The 20,883-nt window shown below is 43.6% G+C and overlaps 1 protein-coding gene across 2 annotated transcripts; it reads right to left on the bottom strand.

Annotated features, from left to right (window-relative positions):
• Positions 1 to 2,800: 2,800 nt before the first annotated feature.
• On the bottom strand, positions 2,801 to 18,968 carry LOC120058530 (insulin-like growth factor-binding protein 5). Of its 2 annotated transcripts, XR_005478021.1 has the most exons (5): positions 18,294 to 18,968; positions 8,905 to 9,128; positions 8,603 to 8,722; positions 7,669 to 8,462; positions 2,801 to 7,602 (listed from the first exon to the last, which is right to left on the bottom strand). XR_005478021.1 is itself a non-coding variant. In XM_039007253.1 (4 exons), exons 1-4 carry the CDS (start codon positions 18,625 to 18,627, stop codon positions 8,328 to 8,330), a joined length of 813 nt encoding a protein of 270 aa, XP_038863181.1. In that variant the 5' UTR covers positions 18,628 to 18,968; the 3' UTR covers positions 2,801 to 8,327. The 2 variants fall into 2 exon arrangements, 1 of the variants encoding a protein (XP_038863181.1); XM_039007253.1 differs by having other exon boundaries at positions 2,801 to 8,462.
• Between the last annotated feature and the right edge of the window lie 1,915 nt (positions 18,969 to 20,883).

Raw genomic sequence — 20,883 nt, forward strand, 5'->3', positions numbered from 1 at the left:
AGTCAATTATGCCTTTAAAAGCAGTGATAAAGGTTCATTTTCCATAACATGATGGTGCTCCTTAAATTACCCTTTTCCCATTTCAATAGCTATGTTAGTCCCACCTGAGTTCTCTCCCCCTGAAGTTAGTTCAAACCCCATGTTAAATGACTTCCTTGTTCCTGTGCAATCTATTCGACGTGTTGAAAACCAGGTGACTGGCCCCTGGGCAGGCCTTTAATGAAGTCATATCCTGTACACCATTCCCATCCTGTTGTCTTCACGTCTCTATCCCATTCTAACGGCTTTAATATTAACACACTGATTATATTGGTCAAAGCACTCATTCTTTAAAAAAAATATCAAATGACGTCATCCTGATTCATCCTTACTACTTTACTACTGGTATGCTTCAAGTCTATAAAATTGATTTTAATAGTTTGTATACAGTTTATGGCATTTGATTAGTACGTGTAACCAGTCATTTAGTATTTTACAAACCGTTTGTAATCTTCCCGGGGCTTTAAATACAGAGTGTAGTCATCAACGCTGGGTATATGTTATGGTGTGGTGTTTAATGCTTTCCATGACCAGGGCAAGTGCAACTAATGCCTCAGTCAAAAACGATATCCCCATTGTACACTCTTAGAAAAAAATGTGCTATCTAGAACCTAAAAGGGTTCTTCGGCTGTCCCCATAGGAGAACCCTTTTAAGAACCCTTTATGATTCCAGATATTTGATTTTATTTTTTATTTAACATTTATTTAACTAGGCAAGTCAGTTAAGAACAAATTCTTATTTACAATGACGGCCTACCAAAAGTCAAAATGCGGGGACGGGTGCTAGGATTAAAAAATAAAATAAAAATATAGGACAAAACACACATCACGACAAGAGAGACAACACAACACTACATAAAGAGAGACCTAAGACAACAACACAGCATGGTAGCAACACAACATGACAACAACATGGTAGCAACACAACATGGCAGCAGCACAACACATGGTACAAACATTATTGGGCACAGACAACAGCACAAAGGGCAAGAAGGTAGAGACAACAATACATCACATGAAGCAGCCACAACTGTCAGTAAGTGTGTCCATGATTGAGTATTTGAATGAAGAGATGGAGATAAAACTGTCCAGTTTGAGTGTTTGTTGCAGCTCGTTCCAGTCTTTAGCTGCAGCGAACTGAAAAGAGGAGCGACCCAGGGATGTGTGTGCTTTGGGGACCTTTAACAGAATGTGACTGGCAGAATGGGTGTTGTATGTGGAGGATGAGGGCTGCAGTAGGTATCTCAGATAGGAGGGAGTGAGGCCTAAGAGGGTTTTATAAATAAGCATCAACCAGTGGGTCTTGCCACGGGTATACAGAGATGACCAGTTTACAGAGGAGTATAGAGTGCAGTGATGTGTCCTATAAGGAGCATTGATGGCAAATCTGATGGCCGAATGGTAAAGGACATCAAGCCGCTCGAGAGCACCCTTACCAACCGATCTATAAATTACGTCTCCGTAATCTAGCATGGGTAGGATGGTCATCTGAATCAGAGTTAGTTTGGCAGCTGGGGTGAAAGAGGAGTGATTATGATAGAGGAAACCAAGTCTAGATTTAACCTTAGCCTGCAGCTTTGATATGTGCTGAGAGAAGGACTGTGTACCGTCTAGCCATACTCCAAAGTACTTGTATGAGGTGACTACCTCAAGCTCTAAACCCTCAGAGGTAGTAACCACACCGGTGGTTATCAAACCACATGACCTTTGTTTTGGAGGTGTTCAGAACAAGGCTAAATCCAGGGATGGGCCAGCTGAGTGTAAGTATAATACTATCTGTATATAAATGGATGACAGAGCTTCATACTGCCCTCACTCTTTCTTTCTGGTGACCCTTTTGGTTTCCCGGTAGAACCCTTTTGCTTCCATGTAGAACCCTTTTGGTTTCCAGGTAGAACACTTTTGTTTCCATGTAGAACCCTTTTGGTTTCCAGGTAGAACCCTTTTGTTTCCATGTAGAACACTTTTGGTTTCCAGGTAGACCCCTTTTGTTTCCATGTAGAACCCTTTTGGTTTCCAGGTAGAACCCTTTTGGTTTCCCGGTAGAACCCTTTTGGTTCCAAGTAGAACCCTTTTGGTTTCCATGTATAACTGTTTTCACAGAGGGTTCTTCATGGAATCAAAAATGGTTCTACCCGGGGAAAAAACGGTTCTCCTATAGGGACAGCTGAAGAACCCTTTTGGAACCCTTTTTTCTAACAATGTATGTAGTATGCAAAAAGTAAGATGTAAAACCTGCAACCAATGTCATGGCCAGTGTGTGTAAATATGACCTCATCATGTCATCTCTGATCACCACACCATTAGGCTCCATACACACTGCTCCTGGCAACAACAAGGAAGTATTTTCATTGGTTCTTGCCATATTAACCAGGGGGCGTGTCGGTAAAAGGTTGCAATTCATTGGTTGAGGGCTTTGCTTATGGGGCTTTTACTTGTCATTGTTATTCTGTAGTGTAGCGACCAAGACGTGCCTGTGTTTCTTTTTTCCAGATTTGAGTTTACATCAGAAAGAAGAAACTATTTGCATTGGTTGTTTTGAATAGCTAGGATTACTCTGAGAACTGATGTTGTTGTGGTCAGGGTTTCCTTTCCTCCACCAGTCTTTATCTATACACGCCAATGTGTTAATCTACAGTATCTTTTGTATGTGACAATATGTTAGTGCCTTGGGGTACCTGGAAGATAGTTTGATAAACCGTTTTTAGGTTTTGAGGTCAAAATGCACATCACACAAACACATCACTACCAAGACTTTAAATGAATTACATCACTTTATTTAAATAAATGCTTTGTCATAACAAAAAAAGACAAAGGTTAAAAGAGTACATAAATTACAAGTTGAATAAATATTACACAGTGATATTCACTTTAATAGTTTGAGATTTTTTGTTGTTGTTGTTGTTGCACGAGGAGTTCCAAATGCGGACCATTTTATGTCACTGTCCTCTGGCACCAATGGATCTTTTTTCACAAGCCAGTTAACACCACATGTTATTAAGGTAACTGACTGAATTTGTCTCATTTCATCAATAAAAACATTATGCATAAAAATAAATGCTGTAGTTACTATTGTATCATGAACTGTGAGTATGAGTACATAACCAGGTGGGAGATGAGGAATCTGAATAAAGCAGTGTTAGAGTTGGAAACAGATGTAAATCGCACTTTAAAAGGAGGATAAACTTTCAATACAACCTCTCCAACACCTCAATCTACCACCATAGTGCAAAGAAAATTGAAAGAGAATTTCAACAATTCGTAGCTTGGTTGAATTGTGTCAATTGGTTAATTTGACGCCAAAGGATTCAATGCCCTTATCCACATTTTCTTTGACCCAAGAGACAAGTCTTGATTAAGAAAACGCCCCGTTAGACTACACCATATGGCTGGCCAACTGCTTCAATAGGCTTCTGATGGTCTGGTGCTCAAATGGAAGCTGGAGAGGGAGTCAACATCTAAACTTCTTGCTGTGTTCCTATTCCTCAGATTTCCCTGGTCTCCTTGTGTCTGTTCCTAACTGTGTCTACTGTCATGCGATTGGTGAGCCCTACATGATGAGGGTGTGGCTAGCCCCTAAACGCGACCACTGTCCATGGTGTTCTCTCTCTCTGTGTGTGAGAGCAGACATATGAAAGAGGGACTGTTGTGTGGTTGTTAATGTACTGTACGTTGTGTTATTATCCCTTTATCCTTATTGGACGTTGGTGATAGAATTCCCAGGCATGGACCACATAAGCCCCTGTCAACCATTACCCAGAAGACCTTGCAGACACCCTTAACCTGTATGACACTACATGTTTAGCTTGTTTTGTTTTTCTACCCAGGTGGCGGTTTTACTGCATGTTATCTGTGGATATCTCTAATGACATTTTTTAAACTTCTATAAGTGCAAGCTGCTTTCGTTCAAAGTGGACTGGGTGGAGGTGGGGAAGGGTGCTACGCTGCATTGGGTATAGGACAAACTAGTTTATCTGGGGTTTACCAAAAGGCGGAGGAGTTCACTTCCATGTAAGAAGACATTTTGGATGTGAAGGATAGCAGGGTATAGTAACTTATTTTTTTCCACAAATTCTCTCTCAAAGTAACTGAGGCTATAAAGCTATAGGCCTGACATTTTGACCAATCCATTGTTGATTTCACAGCATCTCATCTATGAGCCATTAAAAACAACAGTATCCTATTCAACACATTTGTATTACGAAAACTGATAATATCACGTCATTATTGGACTACAGACTTAATTGAGGCTGGAGTACAAGCTCCCTAATTTGTTGTCTGTTGATGGCCTGGCTAGAGTAATTACGACCACCCACACAAGCTGTGGAATAGGATCTGATGGCTAGTAATGCCTCGTCCATCTCTTCTCCGGCTCCTGGGAGACGCAGCAGTTTTCTAGTCTGCGTGCTCAACTATGATGTGTCTCGAAATTCTGACATCACCTGCCTATTCTCTGGTAATCAAATACATTGGCAGTCAACTTTGAAAGCAATACTCTAGCTTTTTAGTGCTTTTTGAAAATAAGAGACAGAGACGGGCACTCTGGTCTTCCTTGTCCTCACATTCAAACACAGGGAGGGGTTAGCAACGGATTCATAATGGGTTTGTGGCAAGAGTTATACCACATGACTAGAGCTATACCACATGACTAGAGCTATACCACATGACTAGAGCTATACCACATGACTAGAGCTATACCACATGACTAGAGCTATACCACATGACTAGAGCTATACCACATGACTAGAGCTATACCACATGACTAGAGCTATACCACATGACTAAAGCTATACCACATGACTAGAGCTATACCACATGACTAGAGCTATACCACATGAATAGAGATATACCACATGACTAGAGCTATACCACATGACTAGAGCTATACCACATGACTAGAGCTATACCACATGACTAGAGCTATACCACATCGCATTGAGTTACCTTCTTTGTACTTTACCTAGACCTCTCGTCATGGCAGGACCACTAACCCGAGGGCCTCTCAGCCTCAGCAGGGTTTCCGTCCCTTAGACAGCTACCACGTCACGTACGCGTGACTATTTAAATGTGGATTTGCATGTAAGAAGGCACTGCGACTTGCACACAGGTGACATAAAACTACACTTTCAACTGACCCTGCAGGTAGTGGTCAAAGATGCCCACTTGAGTGGCAGAAGTATTCATTTTTGTATTGCTTGTAACTGTTTCGGGTAATGCAAGTTCTTGTGCTGTTAGGGGAATAACCTATGTGTAAATGTAATAATCTGCTGCTGTATTGTTTTTGTGTTATTTGTGATCGTTTTGTTGGTCTTGTGTAGTTTCTTAATCATTGTACCTAAACTGTATGTGTCAACATGTACACGCAGGGCCCAGCTGTAAAAGAGACCTTGGTCTCAGTCTGTGTTTCTTGTTGAAATAAAGGTAGAAAAATAATAATAATAATAAAAGGAAAACTGCTCACCATTTCGATTGCAAGTAATGTTGTGTTGTATAGAAAACAAGTTGTCGAGGAGGAGGGGCAGCGTGCAAGCCAAGGGGGAAGAAAATAGGTGGGATATAGCTTTTTTTGACTGTCTCATATTCAAATAAGGATGGCCAGGCATCATGGAACCATTCAAATTGTTTACAGGCTAAAATACACACGTCTTTTTCCCAAGCACCAGTACATTGTATTTCTTTAGTAAAAAAAAAAAAAAAAAGTTAATTTATAGCCAAAAGTAATTCACCAAGGTTCCACTGTAGCCGTGGTGGCCATGGTATCAGGCCCGTTGGTTAAGGAACACGGCTCAAAAGTGGGCGGTTACTACTTCACAACAGTACAAACAAAACCACACAAGACTAACACCCTCGAGCAACTGAGACACACAAAAAAACAGCTAACCTCACTGGTGAATGCAAGTCCGCAACGTGCTTAATCCTTGTTCTCACAATTTTTGCCCATACTTTAGCAAAACAAAGAATTACTGTTGTTAGTTATTGCTGGACTGTACGGTTCATTCCACTATTCTTTAAGTCCCGGTTGTTGGGCCAAGCAGAGCTCACATCAGATGACAGTATGAGCACTTTGTGTCAGTTTTCCCTTCACCAGTAGGGGCAGTGTTCTCCGTTAAGTTCTGTGTTGCCCTGCATGGCAGTGTATGGTAACAATAGGCACAGTTGGCATGTCAGGCTAGCTACAGAGTCAATGAGCAACTAACATAGGTTTGTCTGTAATGATCTGATTATTGTGTCAAACACTCTCCATCTCCCATAGACCTAGGTTTACATAGCCTAGTGTGAGAATGCCATCCTCAAGACTACTTCAAGCACCAGACATAAATGTTGTTGTTGTTGTTGTTGTTGTTGTAAAAAGACCAAAAGAGAGCGAGAGGAAAAAAAGGACATTCTTGTGTTAAGCTCACTCCCTTTCTCTTTCACACACACACGCACGCACACACATACATGCATGCTCACACAAAATTAGTGAAGTAACACATATCCAAGCAGGTTCCCTTATTCATAAGTGCTCTGACAGAACCAAATACCCAGATAGAGTCAAATGTATCAGAAAGACCCTCTCAAGTCTTTTTTTCTGCCAATAGATGGTTCAGCTATGTCCTCTGACACCTCAATAGAAGTTCCAGCTATCTCCTCTGGCACCTCAATAGAAGGTCCAGCTATGTCCTCTGACACCTCAATAGAAAGTCCAGCTATCTCCTCTGACACCTAAATAGAAGGTCCAGCTATGTCCTCTGACACCTCAATAGATGGTCCAGGTATGGTCTCTGACACCTCGATAGAAGGTCCAGCTATCTCCTCTGACTCCTAAATAGAAGGTCCAGCTATGTCCTCTGGCACCTCAATAGATGGTCCAGCTATGTCATCTGACACCTCAATAGAAGGTCCTGCTATCTCCTCTGACACCTCAATAGAAGGTCCAGTTATCTCCTCTGACACCTCAATGGAAGGTCCAGCTATCTCCTCTGGCACCTCAATAGAAGTTCCAACTATCTCCTCTGGCACCTCAATAGAAGTTCCAGCTATCTCCTCTGACACCTCAATGTAAGGTCCAGGTATCCTCTCTGATACCTCAATAGAAGATCCAGCTATGTCATATGACACCTCAATAAAAGGTCCAGCTAGCTTCTCTGACACCTCAATAAAAGGTCCAGCTACCTTCTCTGACACCTCAATAGAAGGAACAGCTATCTCCTCTGACACCTCAATAGAAGGTCCAGCTATCTCCTCTGGCACCTCAATAGAAGTTCCAACTATCTCCTCTGGCACCTCAATAGAAGTTCCAGCTATCTCCTCTGACACCTCAATGTAAGGTCCAGGTATCCTCTCTGACACCTCAATAGAAGATCCAGCTATGTCATATGACACCTCAATAAAAGGTCCAGCTAGCTTCTCTGACACCTCAATAAAAGGTCCAGCTACCTTCTCTGACACCTCAATAGAAGGAACAGCTATCTCCTCTGACACCTCAATAGAAGGTCCAGCTATCTCCTCTGACACCTCAATAGACGGTCCAGCTATCTCCTCTGACACCTCAATAGACGGTCCAGCTATCTCCTCTGACACCTCAATAGAAGGTCCAGCTATCTCCTCTGACACCTCAATAGACGGTCCAGCTATCTCCTCTGACACCTCAATAGAAGATCCAGCTATCTCCTCTGACACATCAATAGCAATAGATGTGAAAGATCAAAACATTCCTGTTTATAATCAAAGTGACTTATATGAATTTTTTCATCCATTTTATGTTAGCTTTAAATCATACAAAGTTTGGTGTTGCTATAAAAATATATCAATAGAAGTATATATTTTCATGAATCGTTAGTGAGGCTCCCACCTCTTAGCGGGGGAGGGGCCAGAGCCCAGCTCTTAGTGGGGGAAGGGCCCGAGCCCAGCTCTTAGTGGGGGAGTGGCCCGAGCCCAGCTCTTAGTGGGGGAGGGGCCCGAGCCCAGCTCTTAGTGGGGGAGGGGCCCGAGCCCAGCTCTTAGTGGGGGAGGGGCCCGAGCACAGCTCTTAGTGGGGGAGGGGCCCGAGGGTCAAACAAGGGCTTAAAACCTGCTGGGTTCCGTCTTTTAAGAGATGAGCGCACGGTCAAAAAAAATAAAAAGATTTCAGGTGTCCTTTTTTCAAGCCTGTCCTTTCGTTCATTCATTTGATTTGTTTAGTTGTCTTATTTTTTTTTCGTCTTGAAAATCTCAAAAAGTGACTGGAGGGCGAAGCAGACAGGTGGGAGGGAAAGGAGGAGGTGAGGCCCTGGGTCAGGTGATCGGGGTGGGGCAGAGCCGCCTATTCACTCGTTGATGCTGCTGCTCTCTAGGTCCTTGCACTGGATGTCGCCCCCGCTGTAGTCTGTGCCGGGAACCTGCGAGCCGTACTTATCTACGCACCAGCAGATGCCTCGCTTCCTGCCACGAGAGGGCTTGCACTGTGGAGGCGATCGATGTGCAACGACAGGTGGCAAAGAAAGAGAGAGAGAGAGAGACGGTGTAAGCATAAATATTATTAATATGTATAACTGATGTGTTCAACCATGTATAAGGATGATGACAGAGGGAGACTGCTCACCTGTTTGCGTTTGAAGAAGCCCTTCCTGTCACAGTTGGGAAGGTACAGGGACAGGGCCATGACACGGGATGTGTCCTTCATTCCCTGGATGATCCCATCCAGCTTCCTCCTGCAAGGACCCTGTGGAGGAATGGCACAACTAATATTAGCTCCCAGTGCTAGCACCATAGGTGGAACAAAATCCTGCACTCAGTCAGCTCTCCTAGGATCAGAGTTTGAGATGTTTTCACACTAACAACATCAGCATCAGCACAGCTTCAACATTAGCTCCTCTCTTTCCTTCTGTCCACTCTTGTACTTACAAACTCTGGCTCGTGCTTGTCAATGGGTAGTGGGGAGTAGTCCATGGGGCCAATGGAGCGCAGTTTTGCCTGTGCCCGCTTGCGGTCCTTGTCCTTGCGCATGGCCTGGATCTTCTTACTGTTGATGAGGTCCTGCTTGGGGAGGAGCGGCACTTTGGCGGGCTGCTGTTGGTCCTCCGTGATCTCAGTTGTCAGGGTGTCCTCGTGTTCCAGAGACTCATGATCTACACAGGGGAAAGACAGAGCATACTTGTCACATTAAAGTTATTCTTGCCCAACCGAAAATATGGACTACCAGATGCTTTTCCCAGGGTGTGGGCCAACAAATGTTGCTTTCCCATTTGTTTACAACGGAGGGGGCAGGATCAAGGATCGACAGCTGATTAACTACCTCTACCACCACTTCACCCCAGCCCCCACCATAAAAAAACATCAAATCCAGCATCTACTAACGGAGGTCAAAGCAAAGAAAGTAAGTCTGGTTAAACAAGTCTGAATGCTGACCGAAAGATACAAAATCTTAGCTCAGTCTCTTCGACATCATATTAAGGAGGTATGTGGAGTTTTTTGTGTGAGACACAGTGGCTTATTAGGTTGATCATAAGCTATTTTAGTAATACATACTTACTGTATCTGGCAAGTCCATGCAAAGACAAAAATAATTGGGTCTAATCAAAGACTTCATATCTCTCACAGATCATACTTGGAGATGTCGATGTCATGGTAACCGAGGAGCCATGGCAACTGAAGCCTACGGCAGTGGTGGACACATCCTAGTCTGAATGTACTGTATCATTTCATATCAAGAACAGAACTGAAGCCAGGAAGAAAGGCCACTGCTCTCCCCTACCCCATCCTACCCCCCAGAGATACCTACAGTCCTAGAGGTACATATGGAGGTCTCCCCAGGCTAGAGATTTGGGGTCCTGATCCCTTATCCCCTCTCCCCCGGTCCCTCCTCAGGGCTCAGCCCCCATAAGTCAAGAGCCCTAGCCTGCGTGAGGTTCTCTGAGGCCACAGAGATGAGTGCTCCTCTCCTGCTTGTGCTTACTCTATCGTAGGCACACAAGGCTCCTAAGGCACCGTCATGGGATTTTGCCAGGCCCCAACTGGCGAGTGGCCGCAGTGCCTGTAGACGACGGGGGTTATATTTATCCAGTGAGGAAACCCGTGGGTGGGTGCAGCGGTGGCCATGGGGGAGGGCGTGGTTGGAATTCTGGGGCTGAGTGAATGTGCCAAGTATTGTTGGGGAGAGACAATCACGGGACATTGACAGATTGCTGAAGAAGGGGATGATTAAAAATTGTTAAAACAAACCACATTTCAATGTTATCTTAATTAAGTATAGGCGCCACTGGACTGGATTTACAAGGCCACCTTGGAAAAAAGGACATGCATGTCACCACTGAGAGGTGTATTGCTGGGAATTGACTTACCACAAACACGAGAACGCATCCCTCCCTTCCATTTTACAAATACAACACACACTACATCATAGGCCTACTTTAAATGCAGTATGGGAGACACTTGTGATACTGATTTCAAGACATTTGAGCATCTTCCAAATGCGCCATTATTTTAGAACATCAAATAAAATGCTGTTATACTTCCAATTCACAAGCTGTGCCTGCAATTCAAAGACATGGAGACAGTATGTTTGCAGACAACGGGGTCTCTCTCCAAAAAAACCTACGTTTTTCCATGCTTATGGTCCCCAGCTTGTAAAAGAGGCTTAGCAGGCCTGTGTTTAAGTACTGAAACACTGCCAAGATGCTGGCCTCCAGCCAAGACAGCACAGTCACGTGCAGCCACCTCCACCCAGCCCAGGCTGAAGATGTATCTCTCCCACTGCTCGCGCTAAAGTTTTCATTAAGACAAGAGGAACGGAACAGGCAAACAATGTGCAACTGATATGCCTCTGTTTAAAAATTAACATGTGCGCAATTATGCTTCATGAATATCCCAAGTTTCTTGCAGCCAGGAAGCCTAAGCATGAAAGACAAGCCACTCTTCTTTCAGCTGTTTCTCTCTCTGACAGGTCGTTTTGAATTCACAGTCAAAACAACTTTGGGCAGAAAATGCGCCACAACAATGAGATGCTTAAATTCTCATTGGCTCACACACCTTACAGCATTGAGTGTATCCTAATCAATGTTGATAGCACAGAACACCCTCTAAAATTACACCTTTACAAGATCCTAGGTCTTGAGTAGAGGTGCTGCTAATCCAGAGGACGGGGGGGTGTATGCGGTGAGATAGTGATAACGGAGCAGGAAGTCCTCTGTCATTATCTTTAAGCCACAACACTGGCCAACCATGACTCCCCCAGTCTGATTCCGCTGCTTAATGTTTCAAGGCTTCTGGACAGAATCCATGGCTTGATACCCCTATCACTGTAGCACAGAGAAGGAGATATGGAAAGCCCTTGGACCAGAATGAAACACTGCACTTCAGTCATTCAATTAGAGGTAGGTGATCCAGACCAACAGCATTCATTGTGTAAGGATCTAAACAAAATGTAAAGCCATTGGAGCACATTCGATTCCACATCGAATGGCCTTGCAAAATGCTTACTCGTTGGGGCACAACTCAACCACTGCATTTCCCAATACAGTGTAAAGCATGCTTCAGTTTGGCTTGAAAAACAAGAACAAAGCGTCAATAGTACTGTTTGTCCATATTGAGACGCCGTAGCCAGTATTCACTTCCTTAAAATAGTCAGACTTAATCTTAATCGTTCATGCTTAACTCAAGTTATCTGTCATTAATTTCGACGTTTCTGCCGAGGAGATCTTAGTCTCATAATTTTACATCTAACTAAAATGTTTGTTGCAGTATTTCTCAAGTGAAAAAAGGAGCATGAAAATGAGTTGTCTCTTGTTGAATGACAACTTCATTGAAGAATCCCTACTGTTGACCAATCACAGACGAAGGGGTGTAGACTTCGGCTACCGACTTTAGCTTGCCTAAAATAAATGTTTTGGTGTGCACGAACAGCTGAAACAACTCTTGCAGTAGACCAAAACAAACAAACACGTAACCTAATGTCATCATAATATATGCACGAACTGTCCCGAACTGTTTCGGATGGGAAGCGTGCGGACACATTTAGAAGAACATTGGTCCTGTGACATCATCAACTCAAAAAGATGCTGAGATAGTTCCAATGTAAGTGCTGGTGGATAGTCAAATCATAGCCATGTTTAACTTCATTTCAATTAACTTTATTGACACTTTTAGATGGTTACTACCCGATTTGAATCTGTTAAGGAGCCTTTTGTACCTTGACTTGGCGCTTCGGTACCGCTTGCCGTGCAGTAGCAGAGAGAACAGTCTATGACTTGCCTAGTATATAGGTTCTGAATGGCAGGAAGCTTGGCCCCCGTGATGTACTGGGCCATACGCACTACCCTCTGTAGCGACTTACGTTCGGATGCCAAGCAGTTGCCATACCAGGCGGTGATGCAATCGGTCAGGATGCTCTCGATGGTGCAGCTGTATAACTTTTTCAGGATCTGGGGACCCATGCCAAATCTTTTCAGTCTCCTGAGGGGGAAAAGGTGTTGTCATGTCCTCTTCACAACTTTCTTGGTGTGTTTGGACAATGATAGTTTGTTGGTGATGTGGACACCAAGCCACGTCGATATAAATGGTCCGTACCATGGGAGTCTCTCCTGAAACTGAATTCTAACTTCATCAGCAACTTTTCCCAAGGTACTATGAACAACAAATATGTACAGTGCAATCAAAACGTTTCCTGCTTTTTGATTCAGAGTTAAAAATAGCAGCAGGAACAATTGAGGGATTAAAAATTCAAGTAACACTTGTTCCATGGTGATGGGAGTCCCTTCCAAGTAGGGCACCTCAATGCCCCTCTTGCAACTGCTATACCGAAAACATTTCTCTGTTGATGTCAAATAAATGTACGACAGCAGTTGAAAGCACCCCTCCGTGATGCTACATGCCACTGCTCTCGTGTGCAAGCCTAATTTGGGTCTGAGATCTCATTCCACATCATTTAAAAAAACAAAATTACAAGCCACTCGGACGCTGCCTTTCTGGGTCACCGTCAACACAACACAATTGCCGGGGTGTGACGAAATTCAGACTCCTTGGTGGCAGAGGATGCTATTTTGGCTTACACGGAACCTCCTCTATCCAACGTCCAAAGCTCATCTCCATACACTCAGGCCAGAGACATTAGGATGAAAATGACAAAATCCACATTTTGGAGCTGTAACTGGCACCAAGGCTGCAGACAAGAGATTAGGACATCTGTTGTTCTCATTCAGAATAGAAACTTGAGACAGGATTTTTTGTTGAGCTCCTGACAGTGACTTTCAATGGGCTGGGTTCTTCTGTGATAAGTGATACTATTCTTGTGCTGTCCTGGGTCATGTCCAGCAGGGAAAAAAATTCTTGAAATGGAGTGAAACAGAAAGGTAATACTTTACCGACACAATCATTTTTGTTGTCCTTTGCAAAGCGTTCTCAACTGGGCACGACCCTGATGTAAGAGTCAGCCAGTGGAGGCTGTTGGGAGGAGCTATAGGAGGACGGGCTCATTGAAAATGCTAGAATGGAATGAATGGAAAGGTATCAAACACATCAAACATATGGAAACAACATGTTTGACTGTGTTCCATTGATTCCATTCCAGCCATTACAATGAGCCCATCCTCTTATAGCTCCTACCACCAGCCTCCACTGGTGTCAGACTGATTGCTGTAAAACTTCACCGGAAAAACTAATTCAAGCATGCAAACTGCCAAATAAGTTCTCTAGCTTGAATACTGTGCATGGGAACAGTGCCATAGCTTGGTCCTAGAGCATGTTAGTAGACCTTACACTGGCAATTGGTTTCTCATGATTAACACGTGTGTCAAATGGCACAGCATTCTAGAAAACCAGAAGAAGAGTACATGATAAACTGTCTCACATGAATCTGATGAGGTTGGTTATATTTAGCATTCAACAACAACATCCACTTCTGTGAGGAGGGGGATCAGGGTGAGTGAGTTGTAAAATCACCCTCCGCAATGTTCTTCTCCTTATGACCTAACCATTAAACCATCAAATAGCTGGGGCCATCTCTGGTTCAACTGGAGCAGGTCTAATAGTCTACTGTACAGTAGTATGCCATCTATAGTAGATAGGCCAACCAAACTGCCTCACACCAATGTGTATTGTCATTGGCCTCTTTGTTAAGAGAGGTTGTCTGATGTATTTGGGAATATAACATTGCAGTAGCAATGTGTAACCCTAACCAAAACCAACTCATGCTGGTCTGTCTGTTCAATTCACATGAGGACAATTGGTGTGGAGCATCCAGGAGCTGTATGAGGGAGGGTGGTTATTACAGGAACACTGAAAAAATAAATACTTGAAGTTGACCCTGCTACTGTAAAATGTTTTCCTAAGATGGCTGGGGCTGTATCTTAAAAATAATACTTGATCATCCCCCTAGTTCTGGCCTTTCAAGAAGAGTACAGAACCACAAATCACTTGGTGCATGCATTAAGTTGTCAAGTTAACACCACATTTGGGGTACCAGTGTTTATTTTGTCCCATAGCCATTGTAAATTGTGGTAACAAAGACAGGTGACAAACTGGCTTCATTGCATTGGCTTGTGATTGCACTAAAACTTGTAGGCTCCCTGCCTGTGCCATTAAATCCCTACAACTCATCCAGAACGCCGCAGCCCGTCTGGTGTTCAACCTTCCCAAGTTCTCTCACGTCACCCCGCTCCTCCGCTCTCTCCACTGGCTTCCAGTTGAAGCTCGCATCCGCTACAAGACCATGGTGCTTGCCTACGGAGCTGTGAGGGGAACGGCACCTCCGTACCTTCAGGCTCTGATCAGGCCCTACACCCAAACAAGGGCATTCATCCACCTCTGGCCTGCTCGCCTCCCTACCTCTGAGGAAGTACAGTTCCCGCTCAGCCCAGTCAAAACTGTTCGCTGCTCTGGCACCCCAATGGTGGAACAAACTCCCTCACGACGCCAGGTCAGCGGAGTCAATCACCACCTTCCGGAGACACCTGAAACCCCACCTCTTTAAGGAATACCTAGGATAGGTTAAAGTAATCCTTCTAACCCCCCCCCCCCCCCCTTAAAAGATTTAGATGCACTATTGTAAAGTGGTTGTTCCACTGGATATCATAAGGTGAATGCACCAATGTGTAAGTCGCTCTGGATAAGAGCGTCTGCTAAATGACTTAAATGTAAATGTAAATGCACCACCAAATAGGCATTAAAAAAACTATCTTGGGGCACAAAAATAAACACTGAACTCAAAATTGTTCTGTTCTTTTGGGCTTTGGCTGATGCTATATTGATAGAGTACTGCGTGCATGTTGATGTGCAAGTCAAGCTTTCTAGATTCATACACTCTCTTTAATAATCTTCTTGTTTCTTGGCAAAGGGCAACCTGTTTAAACATAAGGCTCTTTCACAAGCTCAGAGAGCAAGAGGCCTTATGCCATGATGTAATATCTGTTGCCATGGAGTCATATCTGTTGGCATAGACTCATATCTGTTGGCATAGACTCATATCTGTTGGCATAGAGTCATATCTGTTGGCATAGAGTCATATCTGTTGGCACAGAGTCATATATGTTAGCATGGAGTCATATATGTTAGCATGTAGTCATATATGTTGGCATGGAGTCATATATGTTAGCATGTAGTCATATCTGTTTGCATGGAGTCATCTGTTGGCATGAAATCATATTTGTTAGCATGCGTTCCAGGTTCTTATTCTTCTGGGCTGACACAGTGAACTGAGTGGCCAGCAACACAAACCAACTCCTATGCCCAGCCATCCGAGCTAAGCATAATTTCCTGCTGGGTGACACCAGACTTCTGTAGACATAAGAGAGAGACAACAGGGTAGTGTGTAGTTTGACAACATTGCATTACAATGTTATACCCACGTCATGCCAATACATTTGTGAGAAAGAAATACAGAGATAATTCAATGTAATTCAATCTCCTTCAAGAAACATATCCAGATCTGCTATTTAAAGTGGCAGTCCCCTCTTTAAATGCATTGTCTTTATAATATGTAGATTGGTTCAACTGGGTCCAAAGTGGCGTTTTTTCTGCAAGTACATGGTAGAATTGCATGAATACAGCCCAGAGACGGAAACCATTGGGTCCCCTGAGGATCCGCCTTTGGACACTTGGCCTGTCCTCTCTGTGTGTTTGCCAGCTGATCAGAACAGGTTGAAACCCTACACGGCAGGAAACTAAAGGCTCATGTCTAATTCCAATCAGAGGAGCCCTTGATGGACGGCCCTTCAGAGAAGAGCAACCGGAGGCATTCTGCTGAATCACTGCACTGTGCCTGAGCGGCCACACTGTCTGGCCAGGGGCTGAAAGACGGACGAGCTCCGGTTACCACTCAGTGCCAAAAGTTTGCATTTGCACACATGCACAGGCTTCAGATAGGAGTGCGTGTTGGAATTCAATGTCCTGGATCAGAGTGATACTTATAGCTAGACACATGTACTGGGTTTATTTCAGTTATTGCTGCAAGTATTTGTGGGATGTATAGCCTTGCTGCCATTACTACAGACAATGGTGACCTCTTGAAGGGGCTGAAATCCATTGTTGTGATTTCATGCATTGTCCCCCAAGGGTGTTACAGTTCATGTAGGGTGTATCCAAAGCATAGCCTCAGTCTTTCAACCTGGCCAACCAAAGAATAGGCCTAAACCACTGGCATTAATTAAATTTGGTTTGTCACCAAAAAACGTATTTAGCCTAATAGGATCTGGTAACAAGTGACAATCTAAATCATGAATAATATAATACCATCTATGACCTCTAAATGTTGACGTTTGGTTAATTCAAACCTAACTCCTCTTTCCCCACTGTGCACACACATCCAAGATGTACAAGTGTGCACAGACTCATGCACACACACCATCAGATTTAATCTTTGAGTGGTAATCCGACTCTCAACACCACCCACAGGGACTAAACCTCAAATCAGTTTTGGAAAGGTCTGTAGCTCCAGGATCAGAGCCCTCATCAGTCAATTACAATAAGAAGGACCGGATATTACAACCCAATCTCCCAATACAACGCCAAGCCTTGGTGGAACTGCAGCAACAGAATTAAACCTGTTTGAGGTTTTAATTACACCATGTGGTGTCATATTTTAGCTGTCAGTCAAACTTGGCAAAAGTTAAACTAACATTTAAATTTAGGCATGCATTCAGAATGGTTAAGGTTAGCGATCAGTTTACGTTGAAGCATTTATTCGGAGTGGTTACGTTAAGAGTTAAAGGTAGGTAAAGGCTTAAAACACAATAACAAAACACCGGGAGCTAATCTCAGTGCCTAGCACTGAGATTGAACACAGCCCTTGGAGCCGGAGACTGTGTTTTAAATATCATCTGGTACCTGCAGAAACCGCACCTCCTGGTGTATCCCAGAAGAGAATAGGATGGGTTATTATATGTTGGAAAATATTGATATTCTTTGAAGGCCGCAAATATGTTTGCAAGAAATGCAGGTGTCAAACAAAGTGAGATGTGATTTAACTAATTAGAATAGCAGCAATGACGTATTTCCACATAGGCTACAATGTGTTCTCACACAAGAATGTACGTCCAGACAGGCACGTGTCTGTGGGGGGACAGCCCTGTCGACAAGCATTCAGCAGAACGCTTTGCGTCTACAATACTGTATCCATAACGAACACAATACATCGACAGCAAGTTAGAGCGCAGCACAGCCCACTGCTGCGCACACAAACTCACTCAAAACTAAACTGACAAGTGCGTCAGCAGCAACTTATTGTGAATGTTGATTTTAAGCACACCCCGCACGGATAAGATCAACACTAACAACACTCACCAGTAGGCCTATTTGCATATATATCACACTTGCTATTGCTATGGAAGGCTACGCAATAACGGATTTATTCCCAGCACGTGCTGTTATTGTGGCACTGTGATGAATCGGATACATTTTTGCGGTTGAATAAAAACGCAGATTCACAATAAAGCTTGCCGTAATAAGACTGACAAATCAGACATTTTGCATGTATAGAGCAGCTCATGTAACGTTACCTGGGAAGTTATTTCAAATGTGGATTCCAATCTTCAGTATGCTAATGTAAATGCTCACAACAGTTGTCAGTGAAACCATGACTTCACAAAACCCGAAACAGCATAGAAGTTCGGTTGCGAGGGGTCATGGAAGAACCAAATGGAACGTTCTGCTAAAATCTAACGAAAAAGTTTACATTTCCATTTAGCGGGGCCAGTATAGCTGAAACAGAATTTCAACCATGGGACAATATCATGCTGTTGTATTTTACACAGCCCCATCTTCCGTGGCTCCTCTAATCGCATGCATTCACTGCGTCTTCTTACCTATGGGTGGATGGAGGGGTTTGTATCCTTTCTCGTTCGTGCACACTCCCCTGCCATGAAGGAGCGCGTGAAGGGGCTTCTCCTCTCCATTCCGCGGCAAGCAGCGCAAGCCATGGGTGCATGTTCCGGTGTAAACACCGCACGCCTGACCTTCCGATAGGGCACAGGTTAGGCAGCAACCACAGCCAGGCTCCTTCACGAGTTGACAACCGACGGGGACCGGGGGGCACATAGAGAGCGCCTTCTGGTCGCACGGCTCGCAGGGTACATATGAGCCAAAGGACCCGGTCAGCCCCAAGACAAATGTCAGCAGTAGACAAAAACGGAGAAACATATTCGTCTTGCAATTGATAAACACCAAATGTGAATACAATTTACAGGCAATGCCCGTGCGTTAAATGATCCAATTTATAAAGCTAAAAACCAGTCCGTATCAAAATGAAGAGAATGCTTTCAGCACACTTCAGTCAAAATAAACGGAAAAAATATATTCTTTACAAATAAAAGTATTCACAGAACAAGTAAAAATATCACCAAAGACTACACTTCGGGGTGCAATATTGTTTCTCTTAATTGACAGAAGTTATGTCCTCTCTGGTTGCAATGCAATTCTTTGCACAAAACCTGGATTTTCCCTCCTTTGAAACCGATTCTAATACTTTCCCCTCCGGATAAGTTTTCTGAGCAGACTGATCAACTTCGGACCAGGCTTGCCTTTTTAAAATCAGCCTAACCCCTAACTATGAATACGCCTAACTAGGGAAGGGAGGCGCACTTGTTCCATGTCTTGGCAAGTGGCCAACCTTTTTTCAGCAATAGGATCAGTCTTTCACGCTAAAGGCTGAAGTGGTGCCAACTGCGAGGGCAACGCAGCCTTAATCAACACATTTAAATAAAAACACTTAATCTGGAGGCATGATTAGATTCCAGGGGTACTGAATACGTGCTTCTGCTAGGCGAGCACACAAGTCTACTCCTAAATGTTTTCCGCCTCGTCTCACAGATGAAGCGGTGCACATCGATTGACTTAATCCTACACATGATGAGAAGCACTAAACTGTTTTCTTAGATCATAATAACGTTTGAGCCAGAATGAAGGTCTTGCTAGAATGAATGATCATGGAGAGAATACAGCACTTGGCTGCTTCTATCAACTACAGTACTTTGGCTACAATGTCGGGGTGAGAACCAATATCTGTCACAGCCATCGATGTCACTACATTCTGCATAAACGAATAATGTGAATAGGCTTATCCTATAATGACAATACAAGCACTGTATTGGTTTGATAGGCTACTGAAAGCATTATCTGGCACACTATCAAACTTGTTATGAGGACCAGTGGTGGGGTCATGCAGTATGAATGATCTATTAACATTTAATTTCCCAAACATGCTGTAAAAATGTGTTAATATGAATGCCGGTGTTTAAATTATGTTTGTACTTAGATCAGTAGGCCTTCACTAATGTACGGTAACCATCAGGTAATGCCAGGAGACGTTTGCTCTTGCCTTCCATGCTTAGATCTCTGTTTTGTATTTAGATAACGCTGGCTGTGGATGCCTATTTCACTCTATAAAGCCTACACCTGTCCTCTCCATTGGAGAGGTCTCAAAATGAGACCATCATTTCATACACAAGAGCCTTCTAGGATCACTTAAGCATGTGTTCCTCAACATATGCAATTCTAAACTACATCAGCCACTGTGGTGTTTCCATCCCAGTAGCTTTCAGCAAAAAACACTCTGCAGTTACAGTAACCTTTGACCTAGGTACAGACTTATGTTTTTTCCCCCACAAACACTGGTGAAGGGAAGGCTGCTGTCTTGTTTTTTCTGAATTTGAAACATTCTATGTCACTCACATGTTGATCTTCACTTATTAGGAGATTCTTGCTGAGTCAGTTTGACAGTTAACCACTAGGAGGAGCTGTTACCAATGACAAGAGCTCTCTATTGGACCAATATCCAGAGCTCACTATAGGACCAATATCCAGAGCTCTCTATTGGACCAATATCCAGAGCTCACTATGGGACCAATATCCAGAGCTCTCTATTGGCCCAATATCCAGAGCTCTCTTTTGGACCAATATCCAGATCTCACTTTTGGACCAATATCCAGAGCTCACTTTTGGACCAATATCCAGATCTCACTTTTGGACCAATATCCAGAGCTCACTTTTGGACCAATATCCAGAGCTCACTATGGGACCAATATCCAGAGCTCACTATGGGACCAATATCCAGAGCTCTCTTTTGGACCAATATCCAGAGCTCACTTTTGGACCAATATCCAGAGCTCACTATGGTTCCATTATCCAGAGCTCACTATGGGACCAATATCCAGAGCTCACCATGGGACCAATATCCAGAGCTCACTATGGGACCAATATCCAGAGCTCACTCTGGTTCCATTATCCAGAGCTCATTATGGGACCAATATCCAGAGCTCACTATGGGACCAATATCCAGAGCTCATTATGGGACCAATATCCAGAGCTCAGTATGGGACCAATATCAAGAGCTCATTATGGGACCAATATCCAGAGCTCATTATGGGACCAATATCCAGAGCTCACTATGGGACCAAT

Source organism: Salvelinus namaycush, chromosome 13 (assembly GCF_016432855.1).
Source record: "Salvelinus namaycush isolate Seneca chromosome 13, SaNama_1.0, whole genome shotgun sequence".
Lineage (NCBI taxonomy): Eukaryota > Metazoa > Chordata > Actinopteri > Salmoniformes > Salmonidae > Salvelinus > Salvelinus namaycush.